The sequence below is a fragment of the Nelusetta ayraudi genome, unplaced genomic scaffold, assembly GCF_046127955.1.
Source record: "Nelusetta ayraudi isolate G7.1 ecotype Tasmania unplaced genomic scaffold, CSIRO-AGI_Nayr_v1 ptg000042l, whole genome shotgun sequence".
Lineage (NCBI taxonomy): Eukaryota > Metazoa > Chordata > Actinopteri > Tetraodontiformes > Monacanthidae > Nelusetta > Nelusetta ayraudi.
The window spans coordinates 11,016,889-11,042,395 of NW_027466092.1; the positions used below are offsets into that span (position 1 = coordinate 11,016,889).

Sequence of the window (25,507 nt, forward strand, 5' to 3'; positions counted from 1 at the left end):
GCTCCTTCAATAGCCCTGCTCCACTATGTGACCTTCAATAGAGCTTTGGCAGACTGAAATTCAGCACCACCACGGTGCACCTTCCGCACTCTCCCCCCCGTCTCTCAGGACAAGTTGTCCATGCGCCTGCATTTGCGCGCGCACGCACGCACAGACACGCACTCCCACTACGTTAACTGTCAGTTTCAGAAGAACACACACAAAAGAAGAGAGAAAAAAGTCACTCAGCTACTAAGCCGCATTTATGTATGTATAACTATGTACTACTGTGTAATAACTATCATCATTATCATTTTATGCTGAGGTTTGATTAGCATGAAAGACAGCAAGTGTGCACCTAGTTAGGTGGTTATTATTTGATCCTACTCCACCACTGGCATATACAATACATACATTATTTACCATGTCTGTGCACCGTTCCTTGCGCTCAGCTAAGCTAAGTCTCTGTTTGCAAAAAAAACAAATTGCCAGTGGAAAGAACCATTTATTGTGCTTAATGTAAAATGTATGAAGACCAACGACATCTGGAACAGATACTGAAGATTGTTGATGATGACATATTTATTTAATGACAATATTAAGGCATAAATTGACCTCAGAAACAGGAACCAGAATACAATGTAATCCCTGTTAACAATATTATAGTTTCCATAAAAGATTAAAAAAAAAACTCAAACACAAAACTTTATATTAAAAAAATCCTGCTCTCAACTTACAGCACTGAAGACATATAATATACTTAATAATGTCACAGTATGAATATGTTGTTTTGTAATTGTAATATAAAAAATCTGAGCTCGCACATTTTTTGTTTAGAGCCTCACGTGGTTCAAGATAAATCCAGTGATTGTCGCTGCAGGCAAACAGTGAGGCCGGCCGCTGGGCAGCAGTCCAAGTGAAAGCTTGACATTCTTGTCTTTCGTAGACCCTGAGCGAGTGAAGGCGCCGCCACGGCTCATTTACGGAGACATGGAGGACGACGGAAAGGTATCTGAGGAGAAGAAGACATGAGAATTCACACGTTTGATTTTTCAGCGAAACAGGCTTTGGTGAAGGTTCCTGCAAGATGACACAGTTGCATAAATGTAAAAATTCTATATGGCCGTCTGCACCTCTGAACGTGGGTGGAGGCCGAGGTGGTTTGAACGCGTTGTTTTGGGCCAACGTGTCAACGATCCAGCTGAGGGCGCTGGAGCAGTACTCCATCTGAAAGGGAAGAACAATATTAAGTAAGGAAGCTCAGCGTTCTTGTGTGCACACTTTAACAACCCAAAGACGTTTAAAGCACAGAAAACCACCTAGTATCCATTTGTCTGACTCTGATCCTACCTCGTTCTCCAAAGCCCTCAACCTGTGGTCAAAGTCTCGGCTTTCTGTCAGCTGTTTGACCACGCCATCCAATCTGAGCAAAAAATAAATAAATAAATAAAGGGGACAAACACCTGCTTGTATTCTTATCCAAACACACTGGGATCTCTCTTAAGGCCAGGGAAGGAGGGCGTGCTCACTTTGCAGACATCCGCTTGAGCCTCTCTGAATCACTGCTTTTCTGTATCTTGTTCTGCGCCGTCAGGAAGTCTTCCTTCTGAATGGTTTCCCACGTCATCAGCCTGTTGGCCGCCTTCCCTCTCAGCTGCAACACTGGGAGAGAGCACAGCAGGGGGATTGGAGGGATTGTCAATGTACAGATTACAAGAAGGAGAAGAATCCATTTTAAAAAAAACTTCACATTTTGTCAATTAATGAGATTAATACCCTTCAATCCTGCATATTTATGTTGTTGATTTATGTTAGTTTTAAGTCGAGACTGAAGTCCTCTGTAATACATCAAGACTCTATAGCTTCTACTTAATTATTTTATTTTATTATTATTGTTCACTTTTACTCTTAATTATATTCTTATCATAATAATATTCTTATTTTATCTTTATTTTTGGGGAGGTTTCTTGAATAAGCCCATTGTGGGTTTTTTACCTCTCCAACGCCTTCTGTGTAATTGTTTTTTTTTTTTTTTAATCTATATACTCTCTCTGTATTATGGTACAAACTAAATAAATAAGTAAGTAGGTAGGTAAGTAAGTAAGTAAGTAAGTAAGTAAGTAAGTAAGTAAGTAAGTAAGTAAGTGAGTGAGTGAGTGAGTGAGTGAGTGAGTGAGTAAGTAAGTAAGTAAGGTTGTGATGGGTAAATAATAGTGTCTGAATGGACAGGAGCCAAGTGAGAGTTCCAGGCTGGATGCTGACCAAAGTGGTGGATCTTGACTGACGGCACTTTGCGGATGTTCCTCTTGATGAAAAGATTAATGTGGGACAGGATGATGAAAGGCGGAGCCAGCGAGGGCCGGGAGTGGTACTGCACGATCAGGTTGTAGCGCTGGAACTTCCAGTAGATGTCGCTGTTGGCTTGCACCTGAGAGAAGGTGTGGCTGCAGAGAGACGGCGACGGGCGCAAACGTCAAACGTGTCCGAGCGCGTGACGCGATTGGACGATAGCGCGCTGCTCTCGTGGCTCCCTACCTGAACATGGCGATGAGCAGGTTGATGAGCAGGATGTTGGTCACCAGCAGGTAAATCACCAGCAGGATCACCACCAGCCAGTTGCTGTACTTGACCCTGCATGGCTCCTCGCCGGCGTCGATCAGCGTCACGTTGTTCGTGCACTTCATGTCCCACGTCTTCCCCACTGCAGCGGAGGGGGATCAAGACATGTCTGGTAGGTTACATCATCATGAAAAGAACAATCTTATCTGCTGCTGTAAGCAGTCGCCTCATCAGCGTCATAAGGATTCGTGGCCAAGGATGCTGCTCTTGCTTTGCAGGAAGGCTTGAAAAACTAAGTTTTTAGAAAAGCTGGATAGTTATTATGATGTCTTGCCTGAGTGACTTGATTTCCTTGATTTCCTTTTGAGCAATTTTAGATCTGATGTTGTGTGTTGTTTTTCATTTTTCAATGCCTATAATAATAATAATAATAATAATAATAATAATAATAATAATAATAATAATAATAATAAATCATCATCATCATGTACCGTCCATCTCTTCCACGGGGATCTGGCCAAAGATGTGCAGGTACGGCCTGTAGAAAACCCGGCGGAAAATGCGGTCCAGGCTGGGGTCGTAGGAGTACAGCAAAGCCTGATTGGCCACTCCATACGCCATTAGCCACACCCCCAGGAAAAAGAGGAAGAAGAAGACGTCCTTCATCTAAAAAAAACAAACAAACAAACAAAAAAACAGCGAAATGGTAACCTGTGCCACTCAATCCAAAGTTCAGGTCAGGAGGATATTTGCACTTGTGTCAATGTGTCTCACCATCTTGCCAACAATGATGATTTTTGGCCCGAGTTGCTTGTGAATGGCAAAGATGTGAATGAGGCGAAGTGTGAAGACCATGTAGTCCAAGCAGAGGATGTCACGGCCAAATTCATACGACCACTTGAACATCCTGGACATGAAGACGAGGACAAAAAAATATATATATATATAATATAAATAAATAACTGTACTGTGGTAACAGCACCACCGTGTGGACAAACTGTTCCCTGGCTGCACTTGAAGGAGGATTTGAGGGAATGTGCGAGCCGAATTGTAACAGGGCTCAAATTAAGTGGTTTAAAGTTTTAAAATAATCCCATAGTACGTAAAACTGTTTACAATTGACATGCAACATTTCACTTCACTGTGAATCTGGATATGGAGATGAAAAAAGAAACAGTTTTGTCTTATTCCAAGCGTCAGTTGCTTGTCCGTTTTCACCTGCAGATTAATCCTATGATGAACAGCGTGATGGCGGTGAGGTCACACTTGTTCCACACGTCCTGGATGTACACTCTCAACCTCTGGCGCCAAGTCATCGCACCGAGGAAGAACGTCTGCGATGAGGACACGCGATGAGGTCAACGCTCGCCTCCAGAACAGCGGATCATCGTTCCCGTCGCGGCCTGGCGGCCCTCGCTTTGCACTCACCTCCCGGATCTCCTCGCACACGATGGTGAACACCCAGAAGTAGAGCACGTACTCGGTGATGGCGGGACCCGCGGGCGGCTGCCGCTTGAAGTCCACCAGCAGCACGTAGGCGAACAGCAGGAGGAAGAGGAAGTACATGAGAACGTTGCCCAGAAAGGAGGTCACGGGCGCGAACCAGAACTGTCGCCATCGTGATATGACGAAGGGCCGCTGGGGTGGCCGCTGAGACTGAGGGACGCCTGAGAGCACGGACAGTGGGAACAACGTTGGCGATTTATCTATTGATTTGATTCATTTGATTAGGACAATGCAAACAATACATCATATATACACAATACACTATGACAAATAGATAAATCAGCAAAGATCTTACAAACAGAATTAGTTCCAATTCACACAGAAAAGATACGAAGACTGTGTGTACATGACAGTCTCCTCTACTCAGTGCTCAGGTGTTTACTGTAGAGGATTTTTTCTTTGTGAAGTCCTGTAGTGGTGGCGGGGCTAAACCATTCAGAACCTTACAAGATGAGACAGACATCCAAAAACTACTGTTGCTTTCAGAGTCCAAGATTTTGTACTTATTAGTAATTTTTCAATAGTGATAATATATACAGTAGGTTTTTTTGTCTAAAGTTTTAAGTGTATCGCAGGAATATTTGCTATTTTAATTCAGGGAGGCAGACGACTCACCCCTGATGGTGGCCCCTCTGGGAGAGTTGGCGCCTTGCACATCAGCTTCACTGGAGCGAGAAAGTTTCATATTCACCGTGTCAGCACAGAAAAATGGTACACGTCTTACTCTGAGTAAAATCAATACATTAGACGTTAACAGTTGTACATGTGTTTGATGTCTGAGAAGGAAAAGACGGTGGCGCCGTAGAGGCTGTCGTTGTCCCGGCCTGGTCCGTCCTCATTAGGCTTCCCCTCCTCCTCCTGCTGCTGGTCGTCTGCTTTCCTGCGAGATGGAATATTATAGGGGGGAAAAAAAGTGATGAGAGAGTACGAGTTCTAAAATCTAAATAGAAAAAAAAAAAAAAAAAATCAGATAATGACGTGTAATAATGAAATGATGATTTCACCTGAAGGAAATGAGGTTGGTGTAACAGAGGATCGGACAAAAAAATGCCAGCAGGAGCTTCCACACTTCAGTGCTTCTCTTCATGTCACCCCACCAGATCTGGGACAACAGGGACTAAAGGAGAACAAGAAATGAATGAATAAATAAATAAATAAATAAATAAATAAAGTTTTCTAACACAGCTTTATTTTGAGATGTCTTTGTGCCACAGGACAAGCGTGCCATTGCTTAAAAAAAAACATTTAGATATTATCAGTTTATCAAATTGTTAAGAGGATTAAAAAGACACTGAAGTTAATCTGGAAATTCTCAGAGAATGAAGCCAAGAGGCTACATAAACACAGCCTGGGAGACATAACTGGTTCAGCTGCAGTGCTGCTGTGTTTATTTATGGCGCAATTGCTTGTTTTGACTGATCTCTTTTGTGCGTCACTCAGGCAGGTGTGGCAAAACAAAACAAAAAAAAAAAATCACCCACTTGCACGCCGTCGTGACTGAAGAACAGCCGCGCGTCAGCGCTCATGCCCATCTGGAGGCAGGTGGTGCCGCCCCAGACGGGAGACTTCCTGATCAGCAGCGTGAAGGAGCGACTCTCGTCGCTGCGGTAGCAGGAGCTAAAGACGTCTGAGAGGGGAAGCGTGCAGGCAGGCTGCTGGTTAACAACAAAGACGCACGACAAATGTGGTGCAGAATGAAAAGCGACTGAAATGCCAGTCAGACCCACAGCGTTGTTGCTAATTGCTGATTCTGATTATTCTGATAAAAGTAAAATCATGTTATTCACGCACACAATATTTTCTAGATATTTCTAATCAGTCAAACTTTTATTGAAGTGAATGTTTAAGATTCTTCGTGACCGTCAGTCTCACCATGTGCCACGTTCTCAAACTTTTGGGCCAGCTCCTTCATGGACAGTTTGGTCTCGGTCTCACCCTCGAGCTTGGAAATTTCCCTCAGAATCTTGCAGCCACTGAGGGCACTCAGCACCGACTCGCCCGACTGCAAGAAAGAGCAAGACAAGGTGAGCCACGTCTCTAAAAAATAAAATCTCAAGTCTGTTTGCATGAGAAGAGGGAAGGGGGTCTTAAGGCTGAGAGCTGTCTTACCATTTCCCAGAAGAAGGAGGCCATCTCGCTGCGGTTCTGCAGGACGGCCCAGATGAAGAGGGAGGCCCAGGGAAAGAGGCAGCGCTTCTCTCGGTACAAGCAGTCGCCACGCAGCAGCTTACTGGCTCGCTGGGATGGGGAAGAAGACACGGCGAGGAGTCAAACTGAGACAGGAGCGTATAAAGCTTGTCTTTCCAACTCCAAATGTACATTTGGTTACAAGTTCTCATGTAAAATCAAGTGGTGTTTTCCAGACATTAAAAATTCTAATGAGCCAAAATCAGTCAAAGGGCGAAGCAACAAAATGCCCAACGAAGCTTCAGTTTTAACCATAAGCTGTTGCTAAAGTTTTAAAGAGGACTGGGTGACAAGTCTGTCTTTTATAAAGCTCTGTAGAGAAATGAAATTTGGACAAAATAATTAAATCTGTCACTAATATAATGTGTGACTTAATAAATATGCTTCCTTATTCAGAAAAATGGAATGTACCCTTAGCGCTCTTCTTTTGGATGTATGCTTTTCTATGTCCAAAGCATCATAGTAAAATGGCTGGCAGACGTCACCCATCAACAGTTCCAAGACACTTGCCACCTGAGGAGAAAACCAAGCCAGGGAATTTTAGCATATTTATTTATTTACTTATTTTCATTCTGGAACCCAGCTCAATGAATGTCTCCGGCCAGAGGAACCCACCTCGAACAGACTTATTTCCGACATTGGGCCACTGTGCACGTTTTCCGACGCTGCTTTCGAGGGAGAGTCCTGAGCGTTTGACGGCACAAAGGCTGCAGTTCCAAGTCGCTCCACCAGGCAGCGCTGGAGGAGATGGAAAAGCACAGTGCCGACGGCTACCGAGCGGTAGAGCGTTTCCAGCCGGCCGTAGGTCAGGTAGCTCAGGATGTTCAGGCCGTTCTCGGCAAACAGGCGCACAAACTGAGGCTTGTCGTTGATCAGTGCGTCGGTCATGGAATCCTCCAGGTCCTCGTACTGTTTAGCAGGATAAAAAGAAGTTGCATGGTGGGTGATTAAAAGAACACTTGTGCGTTTACAACATCTAACGTGTTTTTCCTGCCTACCCTCCACTGGATGTCTCCATTGAAGAGCTCACTCTTGGCGATGTCGACCCTGTTCCATGTGACGGCCAGTTTCAGCTCTTCATTGTACGGGCTGGCGTCCACAGACGCGCGGTGTTTACTGGCTACACACACCAGGGGGCGCCAAAGTGAACACGCGCCGTCTTACTACCCTGCCAACTTTGTGAAAAATGGGTTCACCTACCTCCCACCAGAGCTTTAAGCAGGACCGTGTCAAAGTCATTCGGGCCCTCCTGCTCTCCGTGGTAGATGGTGATGAAGTCTCTGTTTTGGTAAATGCTCAAAGTCTAAAACCGCAAAAAAAAAAAAAAAAAGAGGGCAGAAATAAATTTAAAAAAAAACAATTAGCACTTGATGTTACACGAAAAGCAAGCGCATATTAAATATTAGATGACTGGTTGTTGTTAGACTTAAAAATATCATTTTTAATTGATATTTTGAGTGCAATTTTGATATTTACACAAATGCAGAGCACTGGCAGGAAAGACAGAGAGTGAGAGAGAGAGAAAGAGAGAGAGACAGACAGGTAGAGAGGGAAATAGAACGAGAGAAAGAGAGGGAGAGAGAGAGAGACAGAGAGAGAGTGAGAGAGACAGATAGAGAGGGAAAGAGAACAAGAGAGAGAGAGTGAGAGAGAGAGAGAGAGAGAGAGAGAGAGAGGCATCTGGCACATTAATATTTAATCAAGCACCTGGAAGATAAATACCATCAAATCACTCCATTAGTCCCAAACACAAACTGACATACTGATTGAATGAACACAAAAACACTTGAAGCCAAATGAATGTGCTCACACTTTTACACCAGTCAAACCTTTGTCCTTGATGTCACATCATAATATCAAGATAAGCTATCAGAAAACAAATCTTTTTGTAAAAAGAGAACAAAGTAAAAGGACTATAATTTTTAAACAAAATCCTCTGGGTGCAAATATGTGCATCTGATTTACTGCCACTGAAAGCAAAATTAGAAAATGAAAACTATTGCATCATGAGAAAACTCAGCATCTGAGGAGTCACTTCCTGGTCTGTGTCCCACAGCACTTACCCGTTCGACTAGTTTGTCAATATCAGAAGTTTCAGAAGGGAAGTGCCGCTTAACCCGATCTGCTACTCTGTCTTTCAGATCCACGCTGGGCCCGGGGTCGCTGTCCCCCTCCCCGGAGGACTGGACCACTGGGACCGAGGACAGATGCTCCAGGACGTCACTCAGGAAGTCGGCCAGGCCTCCCGAGCCGGCCAGCACCAGCCAGGGCATGTTGTTCTTGAGAGAAAGCTCCACTCTCTGATACAATTCAGAACAAAAAGGAGAGTTTAGTGTCTTTATGGAATGCAGGAGCCATAATGAGAAAAGGGATTTAACCGATGGCTTATATTAACAGCCCTGCGAACCTCCAACATGCTTGCTCCCCCTGATACCAGCATACAGATGACGGGAATGTCAATGCTGCCGCTACCTGCACACAGGAAACAAAACATTTTTAATACAAAACTGTTAAACAAATTTCACACCATTAACTGTTTTTATTGTACTGTACTCAATCTTTGTTTGCAGCCACTGATCTGATTTATCTTCTCTTTCAAAATGATCCTAAACATTTGAGAGACACACTGGCACTTGACTATGGTTGAAAAAAAGAGTCTCTGCTTGTTATTGCACGTTGCAGGGCCATGTTTCGAATTCTTGTAGTGACATGCAATAGCAGGGAGCAGCTCAAAGGCATGCATTATCAAAGACTGACCAGCAGGGGCCACTTGGCTGTAGGTGAGTACTAAAAGTAGACTAGCTGGTTTAGGATGGCTCTCTTTCCCTGAGTGGTGCATGATCATGAACGGCTGCATCTCTTGACATACAAAGCGGAAAACAGAACTTGTCAGTTCTGATACGAGAGCCAACACTTGCGGCAGAGTCCTCACCCCAGATGCCTGTGCGCTGGTGGGAGATGTAGTCCTCCAGTTTGGCCCTGAAGCCCGTCTCTCCTCCTCTGCGTCCAACACTGCCGTCATCCACCAGCAGGAAGGCCTGGTAGTTGTTGTCCAAGCAGGACGAGTCCCGCGACGTGTTCTGGACAAAGTACTTTGCAGGAAAGCTGCCCTACATTGCATCCAGCGATAGAAAAACAAAACCACATACCCAAGCAAGAAACATGAGAAACATATATAGAGTAGCTAGCTGATAGCTGATGGCTCAAACAGAATAAGAAACATATTTAGTGCCAGTACAGAACAGTGCACGAGTGCCTTCACAACCTCAGGGTTGACCAGCTGCTGCCGGTTGTGCACCATGCCCCAGGGTGCGATGCCCAGCGCCACCACCTTGTTCAGGGAGACAGACGAAGCAGCGGTGGCGTGGTCCCTCACCGCCTCCCCAACACACCTGCCCACACCCTCGCGCAGGCCTGCTGTCAGGATCCACGCTCCTGGGTGGGAAAGGTCAAGGTCACGTCTGTATTCTTGACATTTTACACTAAATGCCTGACAATTAAACAATTATTGTTGTTATTTGTTACTATAGGTTTTTATTTTCAGCAACATAATTTATCTGTGTTGCAAAGCGTCTTGATGTACATTTGATACACAGCAATTTTAGGTGTGTCCTTTTTAGTCAACAAAAAAAAAAGAGCATTTTATTTCATTTGTGTATGACTTTTGGGAATTGTTCACAATAGAAAGGAGCTATAATAGTTTGAACTGAAAAAGCAATGAAAACCAAAAATTACACTGAGATACTGTTGATAATCCACTCTGACCAGAATAAAGTGCATCTGACAAGTAATAAAAAAAAAAGAAAAATAATAAGTAAAACCAAATCAACTTTTTCGCCCTTTTAACAAACTTATGTGTGTGTGTAAGAAAAGCATTTCAGTCTATCATACGTTACTCTTTCACACAACTATTGCACAGTGCTTCTGTGTTCATGTGAACAAATGTTTACACGCGTCCTCCCATCTGTTAGGTAATCAGGGACCTGTGAGAAACTGGCCAATTAAAGTGACCACGGCCGAGGAGAGATCAGTATCAGGACGTGCCACCTGCACTTGGCACAGCAGCCAGGCAGGAAACAGCCATTGTAGAACTAAATTAGAAGGGAGCCCAGGGGGGGACATGCAGTGCAGCGGTTCTATGTTTTGGACCGGCTGCAATGATTTCACTGGTCATTGCTCCTTAAGCAAGGTCTGCGTCTTCCAAGAAAGGACTGGCTGTTTTTCCACTAGAGCCAGTCTGTTTATGTGGAAGGCTTTATATTTTTATCAAATCAAAACAGATGATGTAAACGCATTGTACAAAAATCCTCTCTATGGCAACAGTAACCTGGTTGCACAGCAATTTGTACATGGAAATCAATATGGTTTAGTTGCTAAGCTCCAAATATGAGTGATAAGCAAAATAAAGGTACACTGCATTAGTCTGAGATAAAATCACATAACCAGCTGTATTGTGCGTTTTTTTTCTGAGAAGAGTAAACAAAGTGACTGAACAGCAAACACAAGACATGAGTTTTTAAAGTTAAAGGACAAATACCAGGTCCATGTTCAGATATTTATTTCTATCTAGGAAATTTTTTTGCAGATCTCTGGAAAACATATTGAGACCATGTTTACAGTACGTTATATCGATATTTATATACGGTATATCATAAGTAATTGAAAGCTTCCACAAAAAACTGAACTGGGTGCTTGAGTACAATTCATTTTTCTGAAAAAATGTCAAGAGTGACTTTCCTACTTTGTAGGCCACGACTTTACTGACAAAGATTACAGTTTGAAAAATGAAAGACAAATGTTACTGAATTTGAGCCATTAAGATGAAAAGCTCAATTTGCTATATTTTTGAAAATTTAAGCAGACCCTACATCAAATGTTGCACCAGTGACTTTCTGTTCATCAGTTACATGAAACTCTAGTGAAGTACAGGCACGTTTTAACAACCTGTTTAACTTGGCACGACCTCTTTAAGTGAGCTGATATGACAATGACACAGTGAACTGTTTGGTGCTTTACTGAGGTGTAACCTCTGACCCCCGGTTGATTGGTTTACCTGTGCTCTGTGATGCTTTCACCAGTCCCTGTCTGAGCACCTCCCGCACCCACGTCTTCAGCTTAGTTCTGCCTTCTCCGCCCACCACAGAAACCACCAGGTTTGGGGCGGGGAGACCCCAGTGGGCGGTCATCAGAGTGTAGACCATAGAAGGGGGCGTGTCCCATGACAGCCGCAGAAACTGGGGTGCAGAAGAAGGGAGGGACAACATCAGAAATGAATGACTAAGATGGAAGACATTTTAGAAGCTGGACGTGTTTACTATAACAAGGGTTTTGGTTAGATGCTCTTGCGAGTGCCTCAGGTTAATTAGTCATTCAAATTATGGAGCAGCATAGCCAGCAACCAAAAACAGAAATGATTCAGTAGCAACAGGATTTCACTTTAGAAAGGTCCCATATTGTGCAGAAATCTTTTTATTTATTTATTATTATTATTATTATTATTATTATTATTATTAATATTATTATTGTTGTTGTTGTTGTTGTTGTTGTTGTTGTTGTTGTTGTCCAATAAATACATTTCTTTAACCTGTCAATTAAACTTCCGGAAAATTTTAAAAAGTATCCTTTCACTGGGCTTGTTGCACAAATCTGTGCTGAACAACACAAGTCTGGAAATTAGTCACTGTCATGTCCAAGTTCATTGTTACTTCAGTAACACCACTCCAAGGTTCGTGACAAAACAACCCTAGCCTGGTGTTCACTGCGGAAAGTCCAACAGAGCCTCAGTTTAAGCAGGGAGTTAAAATCCTAAGGCCATAAGAGAGCGAAATATGATATTTTCTGGACATGTATGGATTGTTTGTTTTCCTAAATAACACAAGGCTGCTCCATTGGAAACAGGATTAAAAAGAAAGATTCAAAAGAAGGGTATGACAGAGGACCTTTCAAGTTTTGCATGGCATACCGTTTAGAGAAATGAATTATAAGTCAGAGGAAATTTCACCCACATAGCTGTGCCTCTTGCTGGCCCCGGCAAACTGCAGCTCCCCAAAGGCATCCGTGGGATATTCAGAGGAGTGCTGAGCGCTGTCCCAGTGATTGACAATAGCTGTGCTGAAGTAGTCGCCGAGCGCCACAGAGGCGTGAGCATCTCTCTCACCTCCACACTGGCAGCGGCCGCCGTTACTGTGAGATGTGAGAGGATAAGAAGATAATCTTTTATTGCACCAACACAGGGAACAGAGTCACGGAGGAGTTCTGTGCTCGACAGTACCTGAAGGAGTCCTCTACGAAGGTTGTGCAAACTCTTTTCTTGATGATTTTGGGGATCCAGCTCTACAAATATAATAAAGGTCGGAGTGAGAAATTTGCACAGCGTCTGACTCAGGCTCATAGTGGAGAGGCGCTCCAGTGAGAAATGTTGACTCTGGCTGCCGGACCGATCTGGTAATTGGACAGTCAGATACACCCATTTGTTGAACACTGGTCTGTGACTTCTGACGTGCTGCTGTAGTGTCAGCGTTTATAGTGTGTGTTTATGTGTGTGCAAGTCATTGAATGAATGTTTGAGCATGTGGATGGAGGGGAGGCAGACTCCCTGTGCAAGCAGGTTTATTGAGCACATACCACACATTCTGCAGGGAAACTACAAACCCCCTTCCCATTTAGTGAGGCCAAACATCAGGCTTTTACATTGTGCATGCATTTAAAACAATTATATTTGTGATTTTCTAAAGTGTCAACTTGTGGTTTTGAAAAAGTGTATTCACAAACCCATGTTTGTATTATGTGTCGCGGGGCCTAAAATTGCAAGCGACGCCCACGATTCAAGGGTCAGTCCGGCACCGTGACTTGAGAGAGAGAGAGAGAGAGAGAGAGAGAGAGAGAGAGAGAGCTGCTGCCCATGACCGCGTTCCATTTAGATGTGCCTTACAAGCCAGGAGCAGAACCGCCCTGCATAGAAACGGGACGAGGACTTTGATCTTTAATCAATATATTGGCTGCCTATAGTGGTTAGCGTGGCGTGAGAGCGACACATAACACAAATCCGGTTTTACATTTTTAGACTTAATTTACCTTTACTTTAATTGAATAACAATACGGACGTTAATGTCGCGAAACTAAATCGTTGAAGATGGTGAACTATTCGCTCGCTGAAAAAACAAACAAGAACGATACTAAAAGTAGGGCTACTGTTAGCTAGTGCCGAGGAAAGCTAGTTCAAGTGCCTAAATGGGCGTGGTTTCCGCTTTTGTTTTTGAGGGGTATGACAGATTCCCAATATTAAAACGTTGACCGACATTTTTGACACTTTCCACCAATGACATGACGCGGCTCACTCGCGCTGTAAAACGCACGAAAAAGTGTGCTCTCTTGTGGAAATCGGCGTTAGCAGCACAATTTGAGGAACCGGTCGCCTGTCCACCGCTGATCGGTCCCGAGGCGCACAAGCAAGCACCACCCGGCTAGCAGAGCGGCTGAATGCGGGTCCGTGCCACACATACATTCCGCTGTCACGCCGCTGTACCATGGACTGCTACCGTCAACACAGCGGCGGCTGTGTTGACGGTAGCGAAACGCAGCGAAGCAACAGCTGCTGCAGCCGAAATGCCTCTCTTCCGTGACTCGGACGGACCCCGGAGAAAGACTGCCGGCCGGGCTACAAGTTGAGTTGCTCTTAAAAGAACCGCCTTTCGCTGCACTTTTCGGATTAATAAGGTAAAGAAGAGACAACCTCATAAGAAATAAAGACTCGGACCTCGCCGACCCACCTGGTCTTTTTCAGATTTAGACATTTTGCCCCCGCCGCCCCCTCCTCCGTCGTCTCCAGCGACCATCATGTTGTTTTTTTCCTGTTTTCAGCGCAACGAGATAGGATGGGGGAGAAGAAGAAGAAGGAAAAAAAAAAACAACTTCAGGGAGTCTTTCGGCCCATTTGTCCAGAGTGATTATCAGCTGGACTGAGCTCACAGGCTAGGAAAATGCCAGTTCCCCTCCAAAAAAGTCTCCTGAGATTCCCGAGGCAACTAGGTGCACACATTCCTCGCAGGTGAGGGTGTGGTCTCGGCAAGAAGCAAACTGTTTGCAAATGCCATCTTCAAAAAAAAAAACTTTGAAGCAAGAGGAGGAGCCAGCAGAAGCAGACATTTCACACCTGGGGAACTAATCTGTCCGTGTGCTTCCCTGCAATCTGTCAAAAACACTTTATCTTTTCCCACACAAGGTTGTTCAGACAGAAAGGGCGCTTTTGTTTGGCCCTTGGTGACAAGTCTTTGTGACATGGCAAGTTCCAGATCCCACAAACTCTGTCTGTTGAGCAAACCGACCGCAGTCACGGCTGTCTAAAAATACCATGAAGTTAAGCCTGGATTTCTGAAGTGGCCAGCGAGCGAAATACACCAGGCAGCAATGCACCAAAGCGCCATGAAATCAGTTTAAGATAACTATTATACTACTTATGGTTTGTCATTTTAAATTGGCACGTGTCACACAAAGGCAAAAACTGTCAGTTTGATGTGCTCCAAAGTCCAAGGAAAAATCTATTTAAAAAAAAAAATAGAAAAAAATGATAACAACTTAAGCAAAGTAAGAACAACTGCAATACTTCACACGTTTAATATATTAATATTTATTGTAATTTCATTTAAATATTAATTACATTTTATATAAAAAGATTAAGGTATATAGGTATATATTTATTTTTATGCATCTATGAGAAGTACCAGTCGGACTCCACACCAACACAGAGACATTTGCTTTTAAACAGGCAGACTCTGCTGAGAGCGGAGAACTGTCCTCAGTCAGTCCGTAGCCAGTCACTCTTGACCCTATCTGCCGAATCCCTGGGGGTCCTGGGCCTTCGTCGACTTGTCTTTGCCGTTTGCCTGCCCCATGTGGTACAACGTGTTGCCCAGGTTGTGCAGCTGGCACGTCCCAAGTTTGCAGCCGCGCCTTGATGACTGCCGCCGGGGCCGAAGCCTCGCCACCATGCTGTCATTGATAGAGGAGAGAAAAAGGGAGAAAATCAAGTTCTTTCTTTGTTTACAAAATACAAATGAATATTTATTTAGATTCTACTGTGAAAATGCAAAAGAACCAGTCTCGAAAGACTTTTTTATTTTTTATTTTTTTGCAGCTCAAATCCAACAGTGACTGGTCTTGTACCTGTGCCTCAGTGTATCCAGGTCCAGAGGTTTGCCCTCAATTGGGACGAGTAACAACCTCTGGGCCTTAATGTATAGCTTTTCTGTATCCTTGACGTCCTCTGCGGGCAGAACAGCCTCTGACCTGTTGGTCCATCATAGGTAAGGTAAGCATCAATTTAAATTAGCCAGCAAAGTTGGAGTTGAACAATCAATTCTTTCAGAGTATCAGGTATATTATAAAGATATCGTTTCTTAATTATGTTCCATCGTCTCGTCGTAACCTCATGTGCTCTGTTTTTACGCCTACCTGGGAGTTGATCTGAGTGGCGTGGCAGCAGTCAGAGGCACAGTCAGCAGCAGCAGAACAGCTATCTCCATACCGCGCTGGCCTGTGGCAGGGGGAAAAAAACAGCAATTAATGGTAACATGCACACTGTAGTCCAGACCAGATGTTTAGCCTCAGTGAACGACGCAGGAGACAATGGCATCAGTGCCGTACGAACCTGCTCGGCATTCCGTAATCTAATATTCAAGGTGAAACTTACCGCCAGTAAAATCCCAAATCCTGCTGTGGCTTTTTGAGTGAATCATTCGCCGTCTCTTTGCCCAAGTTTGTCAGCCACTCTCCACCTCTGCTCCTTTATATTGTGTTGGAGAGCTGGAGGAGGGCAGGAGTGACTGGTGGAGGTGGGGTGGGGGGTGGGGGGGGGGTGGAGGGGTGACTGTGGCCTTTTTGCCCGAACAGCTCCCACGCTTGTCATGAATCCGTGGCAGTTTTATCTTCTATTTACAGGAGATGTGACGCAAACGTAAACAACGCTTTTGACAATATCGCGTGTAAACTTGGGGTGACCTCGTTGCTTGAGCAGTGTTTACGTTGACCCTTATGTTCGCTTTATGTTCCGCTCACTCCCCCCACATACACACACACACACATACACACACACTTCCCCCCGCCCCACCACATCCTCCATCCCTCTCCTCCCTCACTCCACTAGCTCCCGCGCGATTGTTCTAGAAATCATTCTTTCATCTTCATCACCTGCAGGAAGCCCGTCAAGCCCAAAATAACCCTGATTCTCCTCCAGGATTTACTTTTATCGCCTCATTTTTCCTGTGCCTTTTTTCCCTTGAGTCACTTTAGCCATAAGAGTGTTTATTCCTTGAATGTCCTTGACTCACATCCACCCCTTTACATGCAGTATTTCCAAAACAAGTTCTCCAGCTTTTTCCCAGCAAATCATTTTCTTCAGATCTCATTTGCTGCAATTCAGGTGTGGTTGCATTTTGTTAGCAGATGTTCATGGAACCTTTTAGGGTTGTCACAATTTCAAACACCTGTCTGGGAAACAATTCCGCCAAGTTTCATTTTACCAATTCACAATAAAAACAAAGATAATTAACACGGTAGTGCTGATTTTGCAACCTCCTGTAAACAGAGGGCTAAATATGCAGTTACCTCTGTCTGTAGAATTTTTTTTCTGCAATTTTTTTTGTTTTGTGAGGCTGTTCCTGTTAAAGCTCTGAAAAATAATAAAGATAATGATAAATAATAAAGATGATGGTAATGATATGTTTGAACCTGTGCTAGAGTAAATCCACAACCAGCATCACGTTTAATGGTCTCGAGTGGCCGTGCTCTGTGTCTCCCGGCTTCTCTCCCTGAATCACAACTTCCCCTCAGGGGTCTATTGTGAGCCCTTCCTGCGGCTGCCATCTGTGCTGCGTGTGTAATCAGACCAGTACTGAGTCATCATGCGGCGCGTGCACACAGGAGCATGAGCAGGGTGATTACCGAGCAGCCTCATTTCACATGTTGTTTTAGTGGAAGAGAAGAAAAAATGTCACACCTTGCCTGACAGCAAGGATTACGTGCCAAACAAGACGTACTGTCGAGCTCTTCCTGCAGCTGCTGCTGGCTGCTGATGACACAGTTGATTTTTACCCGTTTTTTTCAAATGATAAGGAAAATATTAATACAATAAATCCAAATATCAATGTTGATATTATAGAAAACAACAATTACAAATGCAACCAAAACCTTTTTTAATCAGATAAAAAAAAAAAAGCCATGCAAACAAAAGTATTACCATGTTTCAAGAAAAAATGGATTACAACTAAACAACACAACTACAGCATTAGAATCTTAAGTTGCTGAATTTTTAATAGTGTTAATGATATTTGTCAGTTGTGCCTTTTGGCTGTTTTAGTAATTTTTCCAGAATTCCATTTTGTTTGTTTGTTTGTTTAGGTGGGTGGTTAGGATTGTCTGTTGTTTGATGGACACACAGACTGTTTCTTCAACCTCATTATTATTATCTCATTCCTAAATAATTTAACATTGTGCATTAAATTTGCATAATTTGCACAGCTAGTAAGTACATGATTTATTATTTCTTCTATTAAAATGATCAAGTCAACAGTAATAGTATGGCTGTAACAGTATTTAACAGTGCGATGTCAGTGATAAGATGTAGTATCTGCATATGTATTCAGCTTACAGTCTCTTTCTTTTATCCGATCTGTCATGAAAAACACTCTTCATGAAGTAATTTATCTGGCTTTCTTTGTTGGGATGGAAATGGATGTACAGCACAGCATAAACGCATTGCATTAGCAAGTAAAACTTTCAAGGAATATACATTGTGCTATACTCTTTAATCTGTAAACATAATACCCACTTTAATAGCGTAAACAAGGAAATATCTTTAATACATACCCAACATATTTTTTATTTTCCTTAAACTGGTCTAACTAACTAAAAAATTAATTTCACCCAGTACTTTCTTAAACTTTTTGTACAAATCCTTGAAAACCCATATGCAGGTCAGTTCAGTTGGGCTACATGCTCAATACAACGTCCCAGGTTGTGGCACCAAGTCGTGAAGTCACCCAGTGTCATAGTGACTTGAGAAACCTCTCCTGGATTGCAACATCCAGGCAATTACTTGTTTTTTCCCCCTCATCGGTAATCTGGGTTACTGAGGGTCAGCAGCCTCTAACTTGTTGATTTCCAGCATCTCAAGCTTCTAAATCATCTTGAAGGGGTATATACGTCAATTTCCACGAGCGCACTCTGTCAGGGCTGCTCCGACTTTTCTCCCGCTATCGCTGACGCAGTGTATATCCTGTTGTTGTAAAAGCCTGCAGCCATCAGCCGGCCACTTCACCCTCCCGGTTGTGTTTCCTCTACCCACTGGGCACAAGAGCCGGCATCCTGTTAGGAAGGCCTGTCATTCACTTACATGTCATCTTCTCACATGTTGCGTCAGTGAAAACACTTTGCAACAAGTGCGCGACCTATACTCGCAGCACATTGTGTGTGAAACAATTTAAAGGTGCGATTTTGTAACATGTAAAGGGATCCATTGCAATTAAACAGAGTATCGAAGTACAGCCGTCGAGTTGTTAATGGCTGATTATTAGCATTTATATTTACTTGAAGCAATTGTCCACTTGTAAGGAGGTTGCATCACATATCTATAGTAGCCGAGAATCTTCATCTACTCAGAGTTTCATGATATTTAACGTGACATCATATCTGGCATAAGAAAGATGGGACATCGGGTGGGACACATCTACAGTATGTGCAGTTTTCTGTTGTTCTGGCTGATGATATACATTGTATATAACAAATTTCTATAAGAAAAAAAGTTCAAGTGAGACATCTGATAGCAGGGACATCAGGATTATGGGGATAAATATTTCTTCTTACTGTTAGATGTCAGAAATCTTGCTCATCGGTCCTTTAAAGTAGTTTGGCGACACTATAAAAATGTTTTAACCGCAGAAATTCGCGATACATGTCTAGTCCTAATCGCCAGTTACATTGAAAATATCTCAGTAAAGCAGACAAGCATTACAACGCTCCTAGGCTTCACATTGCAATACAACTGCACCGTGAAAACAGCGCCATCTTGTGGAAGTAGGCGCAAGCAAGCAGCTGTGGCTCCGCACCTTTTTCATTTACCTGATGCTGGGATTTTGATCAGTCAAATGGCTGAGAGCCTCCAGCTGTAACACGCCGCGGTGACCTCTGGTGACCCCGTGGACGCACTGCCGCGTTATGCAACAGCCGGGGAGGCGTGACAAATTCAAAACCGCGGTTATTCCCGAGCCATTAGGGAATTCAAATGAGAGAGTGCATTAGAGCCGGGAGCCGGGAGAGATGCGGAGATGAGGCAGGCCCGGTCTGGGAAACTGCACGTGTTAGAAGGTCAACACCCGACGATACAAGCTTAGGATCCATTAGTGGATTATAACCATAACCACTCACCCCGGCCCCTGCGTCTCTCCAGGATTAAAGAGGGACAGAGAGAGAGGGTGATGTAGAGATAAAGCCGAGTGCATGAGAGAAAGAGAGTGAGTTGAACACATTGGTACGGAGAGCGCCGTGTCCTCGACGTACAGTACGTGGGCCGAGGCAGGCTGGGAGCACTCTGAAGGAGAGTTGTGGCACATTTGGACAAATTCCCATTGGATCACCTGGCTGACTGAGGGCAAGGTAGGAGCAAACAGGTGGAGGTGGTATAAATGCTAATTTTAATAGCTGCCGTGTTGCAGAGAGCGAGAGAGAGCGAGAGAGCCGAGGTCGGTCACACTAAAAGTGTTCAAGAATAGCAGGAGTGCGCACGTGTTTGTTCCTTTGTGCGCACTCACTGACACCTCCGTGCTATCTTCCTCCACAACATAATGCTCTGTACCTTTAATTTTTCTGGAAATGATCACTCCAATCCCCACCCCACCCCACCCCACCCTGTCTTGTGTGCACAGAAAGCATGGACGTGGACCTGGAGGGGATTATCCAGTGCATCAAGCAGGGCGACGAGAGCGGCGTTCAGGCACAGCTGCAGGGATTCAACAAAGAGGTGATGAAAAGCGCCGACGCCTCAAATTATGTTTGCAAGCCGTTATTAAATCACTCCGTGTGTGTGTGTGTCTCCCCTCTCCTCCACCCCCCTGCAGTTCGCCCAGTGCTTCTTCTTCGATGCAGAGGAGAGGGAGCGGAGGAAGGTAAGCCCCCCACCCCTCCTGATTCCCGCCCCATATATATACAGTATATCTCTTTAAACACGCCCCCGCTTTCACCCCACTTGTGTTTCTCAGCCAACCCTCCCTCCCTCGCTCTCTCCTCCTCTCCTCCCCCACCTGCCCTCCACTGTCTTGTCTGCGATTAGCAATTCTGCTGTATCAGTTGTCCCTGATCCGCTCTCCTTGCATGCTCAGGCAGATTGAGCCCGGGCCCGGTGGCTGAATAAAGCGACGTAGCTCGTGCTAATCTACTAAACACTTTCACCTTCATCCGTGGCAGCCATCTAGTTTTCTAGCTGGGACACGCCGTACAGTTTCCGCGCTTCGCATTGATAAGTTAGCAATGTGTCAGTGCCAGCCCATCACTGTCCGTACCCCTTCAGTTTAGCTGTTCATTTGGTACCGTGACCCCTCATTTTGATATTCATTGTGATGGCTTGTTTTGTCATATTTCGTTTCTGCTTCCTCTGAAATCTGTCTGTCCGTCATAAAGCAACGAAAACTCGAAGAGGTACAGTCGTCCTCCAGCAGAGAAATATTGTTGTTGAACAACTCCTCTTAGTTGCATTTGAACGTGGCATCAACTAAAGTCTTGCTGTCTGTATCCATTGTGTGTCAGTTCAAGAAAAACAAAGTGCGGGAGTACACTGATTCTGACTCAGACTGTGATGAGGACCAGGAGGACCGAGGCCTCATCCTCAGACAGGTGACCTCTGGTTGGATGCAGAATATTCTGCTCAGTTCCTTTGATTTCTGTTCGCGTGAACTTTACTTTCTGTCTTTACTAATTAGAATTTAGCCGTTGTGCTGCTGAGGTTCATAAAAAAACTAAACAAGGGCCGTCTCCTGAGAGTGTCCCTCCGCACCCTGAGGATCCTCTCCAGAGACAAGAAGGTCCTGAGCCCCTTCGTGACCGATGGCGCCCTCCAGACCGTGGCCAGGCTGGCGGGGCTGACCACGTGCGATGAGGGGGGCGACGAGGCGGGCGACGACGACTTCTACGACAGCGTGGTGGCCTCCCTCGCCGAGGCCAAACTGTCGCGGTGCCGCACGTACGACGACGATGACGACATTGATGACGAAGGAGACGCCCGAGCCGGCGACCCGAGCGAGGAGTGCCCCGCCTTCGACGACGACGCCAAGAGCGACATCAGCAACGCCAACAGCGGCGATCTGGACAGCATCAGCTGGATGGGGAGCCACAGGACCAGCGTCAACGACTCGCACAGAGGCAGCATCCACCAGCGCATGCTAGAGCGAGGGAGGAGGGACCGGCGGGAGAGCAAGATGGACGTGGAGGAGACAGAGGGGGATGAAGGAGAGGAGGACTCCGGAGAGGAGGTGCAGAGGAAGGAGGCCATGAAGGTGTTGTGCAACGTGGTCTACAACAGCATGTGGGCTCAGGAGAGGTTCAGCGCACTCGGGTAGGACGCAGACGAGAGGGCAGAAATGATCAGTGAAATAATGATGATTCACCGTTGACTACAGTCGGCCTGTTTTAACACAACTCAACTCACCCTCTTTCCCCATCAGGCTCATGTCCGGTCTCATCCAGTGTGTGTCCTCCAGCATCAGCTCCTCGTCTCCCTCCAGTGTTCAGTTCTATGAGCTGCGCCTCATATTCCTCATCACCGCGCTGCGCCCGGAGCTCAGGGCGCAGCTGAAACAGGTGACCTCAAAAAGAAGACGTTGCATAACGTGAGGCAGCCTGGCGAGGGCACCAGCGTTTTCACCCGCACAAGTTTTTACACCTGTTGTTTTTTCCCCCGGTCTGCGCCACTTCACCAGGAGTCTGGCGTGTCTGTTCTGACGGCGGCCATGGAGAGCTGCCTGGAGGTCCAGTGGAAGGAGCAGTTCGAGTGTGTGCTGGGCCCGGCTGTGACGTCCATCTCGCTGGAGGCCTCTCAGCGGATCATAGAGATCCTCAAAATCCTCTTCAACATCACCTGCAGCACCCACAGACAGGAGCCCAGTGAGGTTAGTGAGAGTGGTTGGCAGGCTACAGATTATCACTGAGTAAAAAAAAATAATTTAGACCTTTCGTATTATAGCGATTTCCAAAATTTTATTTTTCACTGAGGCAGCCTTGTATAGTTGAACAAACTTAAAAATATTTAAATCCCTGTGAAACAGCATCTTTAAACATTCTGTTTGAAGACAGCACGTTATACCCACAGGTCATCAACTCAGGTGGAGCAGCTTCACATAAGTAACTAGGTTTAGTTGAAACAAATGTAGCTCTCTGCAGTTTTGCGCTTGTGTTTTGTGTTAGACTTTCCATATGTTTTGAAGCAGCCAAAAACAAGGTGGTCATGATGTGATGTCATAGGGCAGAACATAAACCCTGTCTGGGGATGTCGTTGCTAGCCTGAGAGAGGTATCACTTCCCCTTTTGTGACATCACAGAGGGTTGGTTACTACAGATGCAGTGATTTTGAAAAAAAAAAAATTGCAATAAAGTAATAGCTGAACTTTTCTCATTTGTGGGGATTCCACTGACGGTCTGGTTTGTAGAAAACACACGGGAAGTGAATCACACATGACAAGGGACCTTAATTGAAAATATTTCTCCCTCATCAGGACGATGCAGCTCTTTACCGACACCTAGTGGCCATCCTGCGTGTTTGCCTGATGAGGAAGTGTTTGCTCCCGGATGAAACGGATGAGCTCCAGGGGTAGGCAGTAGGCACCGACTCAAGCCTGCCTTGAGTAAAATAATGCAGTGATTCTATATTTTTACACATTCTTACTTCCTGCTTGACAGTCACGCAGTCAACCTGCTGTCAGCGCTGCCGCTGCAGTGCCTCGACGTGCTGCTGATGGTGCCTCCGCAGCCGGATTCGCAGCAGTGCCGTGGGGTCAACATGGACTGCGTCCACACTTTGCTGATGTTCATGGAAAGACGCCTGGAGTCGGTAAAGGATGATTGTTAAGCAGCAGTGCATAAATAAATACCAAGTTGGACTCATGGTTTTTTGTGTTGTTTTTGTGTTGTTTTTTTTTGTTCTTTTAGGGTGAAAAGATCAAAGAGAGGATGACACCGATCCTCAATCTGCTGACGGAGAGCTGCAGGGCTCACCGGGAAACACGCAAATACATCAGGAAATATGTGAGGACCTCAAGCAGAATGAGAAGCTTGCTCATTCATTTCCTCTCACTCATTTAGCGTGCTCTCTCAACAAGACTTCCTTTTCTTTTCTGTTCTTTTTAGATCCTGCCTCCTCTCAGAGACGTTTCACATCTGCCAGAAGAGGGCTCCACTGTGAAGAGTCGCCTCATCCGTCTCATGACTCATCTGGATACCGATGTCAAGTACTGTGCTGCTGACCTCATCTTTGTCCTCTGCAAGGAGAACGGTACGAGCCAACGCGTCACGCTTTGCATGCTGGGAAAGGATGGAGCTCGCTTTTATTTATTTTATTTTTTAAAGCCTAATGTCTTGTACTCTGTTGAATGTCCAGTGTGTGACGTGTCAGAGGGATCCCTTTGAAAGAAATGAAATGAAATACGGGCCTTTAAATCTTTTCCCTCGCGACATCCAGATCTCAGAAATTTCATGACGTCACCCCTAAATGAAATATAGATTTTTTAATTTTTTTATTTATTTTTTTTAAAGTATTCATAAATTAATTTCATGCTCATTGCACAGATGTCATTCCAAGATGTTGGAACTTGTAGCTCCATCAGCCAGTTTATGATGAAGGACTCTCTACCTCTTATAGTTATAAAACAACAAAAAACAAATAGCTCATTCAGCATCTGTTCTGTCTATACAACACTCTTCAAGGTCCTAATCTTCATCATGTCTTCTCCCCAGTGAGTCGATTCGTCAAGCACACGGGCTACGGTAACGCGGCAGGCCTGCTGGCCACCAGGGGCCTGCTGGGCTGCCAGGGCCCCAGGCCTCCCAGCTCGGAGGGCCTCTATTCCAGCGACTCGGACTCAGACACCGAGGAGTACCGGCAGGTCAAGGACCGCATCAACCCGGTGACGGGGCGGGTGGAGTCGGAGCAGCCGGACCCCATGGAGGGCATGACCGAGGAGGAGAAGGAGGAGGAGGCCAAGAGGCTGATCATGCTTTTCAACAAGGTTGCCAGGTCAGTGCGATCCCCCCACATCCCCCCCTCCCCATCTGAAACACTGAGGCTGTGACAACCTAATGGAACCGTGCCGATTCATGATTACAAAACAGCGCTTCCTTTTTGCAGAGATTGCAACATCCACGCTGTGGGGGTGGACTCGGAGGGCAAGCTGGTCCCCATGTCGGGGCTGAGGGAAAGTTCCCTTATCGAGGAGAGAGAGTCTGGCTCGGAGAACGACGGCGAGGGAGAGAAGAACTGAAGCGTGTGCTCATCCGTTTATCCTGCCGATTTTCTGTCCCCGTCCCTGAAGTCACACTGTCTGCGCGTTTAAACAAAGAGATTTAGCCACAGAAAGGGAGGGATTCAAAAAGCTATTTTTAAGTTCTTTCCTGGGGAATAGCAGATTAAAATGCAGAGCCGTAATTGTGGCACACTGGTTGAAGGTCCCTGTCTATTTTTTATTCTTTTGTTAAAAGTTTTTACATTTCCAGAAGTGAAGATCAGAACCGCCAGGGCTTTGTTCCGCTTTCTGAGTTCACCTTGCAACCACCTTTTGTCCCCATCCAAATATATGACAAGTACAACAAAGCACTCTTGTTGGCAACTTTCACGAGAAGCTGCAAACAAAAGGGGTAAATGTGGTGTTCTGTGAAGATTTATTAATTCTGGGGGATAATTGATCCAGTGGGGCAGCTTTAACTGTAGTCCAGAATGAAAAATAAGTGAATGAATAAAATGGGTGTATATGGGACCTTTTTAAAAACGAAACACTAAAATGATAAAAGAAATTGATAACAGAGTCATTTCATGATGACAATAGTCCTCAATACTTGTCAAAAAATAGGAAAATTATATTGTCTGAAGTGATATTAAATATATTTTAATGCATAGTAGCTTTGTTCTCTAGAGTTGCTTCAGAGTGATTATGGAATGTGATTTCATGTGATAAATGATTGTTTTGGTAAAAGGAACTTGGTGTAATAAAACATCAGCACAGCATATTTACTGTGTCCTCTCCAG

General features: G+C 44.9%; 2 protein-coding genes across 6 annotated transcripts; one reads left to right on the forward strand and one right to left on the reverse strand.

The window, feature by feature from the left end:
- Window positions 1-464: 464 nt before the first annotated feature.
- On the reverse strand, window positions 465-14,134 carry LOC142893612 (transient receptor potential cation channel subfamily M member 4-like). Of its 2 annotated transcripts, XM_076034370.1 has the most exons (28): window positions 14,001-14,134; window positions 12,503-12,564; window positions 12,237-12,414; window positions 11,285-11,465; window positions 9,497-9,666; window positions 9,164-9,341; window positions 8,639-8,703; window positions 8,295-8,531; window positions 7,432-7,534; window positions 7,230-7,351; window positions 6,847-7,140; window positions 6,643-6,744; window positions 6,154-6,282; window positions 5,917-6,046; window positions 5,526-5,671; window positions 5,049-5,161; window positions 4,808-4,924; window positions 4,660-4,709; window positions 3,967-4,205; window positions 3,757-3,872; window positions 3,313-3,445; window positions 3,030-3,204; window positions 2,515-2,680; window positions 2,242-2,423; window positions 1,509-1,641; window positions 1,330-1,402; window positions 1,113-1,206; window positions 465-991 (listed from the first exon to the last, which is right to left on the reverse strand). In XM_076034370.1, the coding sequence occupies exons 1-28, from the start codon at window positions 14,067-14,069 to the stop codon at window positions 960-962; spliced, it is 3,789 nt and encodes a 1,262-aa protein (XP_075890485.1). In that variant the 5' UTR covers window positions 14,070-14,134; the 3' UTR covers window positions 465-959. The 2 variants fall into 2 exon arrangements, 1 of the variants encoding a protein (XP_075890485.1); XR_012927724.1 differs by lacking the exon at window positions 1,330-1,402 and having other exon boundaries at window positions 974-991; window positions 1,443-1,641.
- On the forward strand, window positions 13,522-25,488 carry LOC142893613 (chaperone Ric-8A). 4 transcript variants are annotated; one of them, XM_076034373.1, is made up of 14 exons: window positions 13,522-13,947; window positions 20,148-20,242; window positions 20,340-20,387; window positions 20,899-20,916; window positions 21,025-21,111; window positions 21,198-21,829; window positions 21,939-22,074; window positions 22,194-22,382; window positions 22,986-23,080; window positions 23,170-23,320; window positions 23,419-23,514; window positions 23,617-23,761; window positions 24,223-24,502; window positions 24,614-25,488. In XM_076034373.1, the coding sequence occupies exons 2-14, from the start codon at window positions 20,153-20,155 to the stop codon at window positions 24,744-24,746; spliced, it is 2,100 nt and encodes a 699-aa protein (XP_075890488.1). In that variant the 5' UTR covers window positions 13,522-13,947; window positions 20,148-20,152; the 3' UTR covers window positions 24,747-25,488. The 4 variants fall into 4 exon arrangements, with proteins under 4 accessions (XP_075890488.1, XP_075890486.1, XP_075890489.1 ...); XM_076034371.1 differs by lacking the exon at window positions 13,522-13,947 and adding an exon at window positions 15,758-15,908; XM_076034372.1 differs by lacking the exon at window positions 13,522-13,947 and adding an exon at window positions 19,743-19,878.
- The last annotated feature ends 19 nt before the right edge of the window (window positions 25,489-25,507 follow it).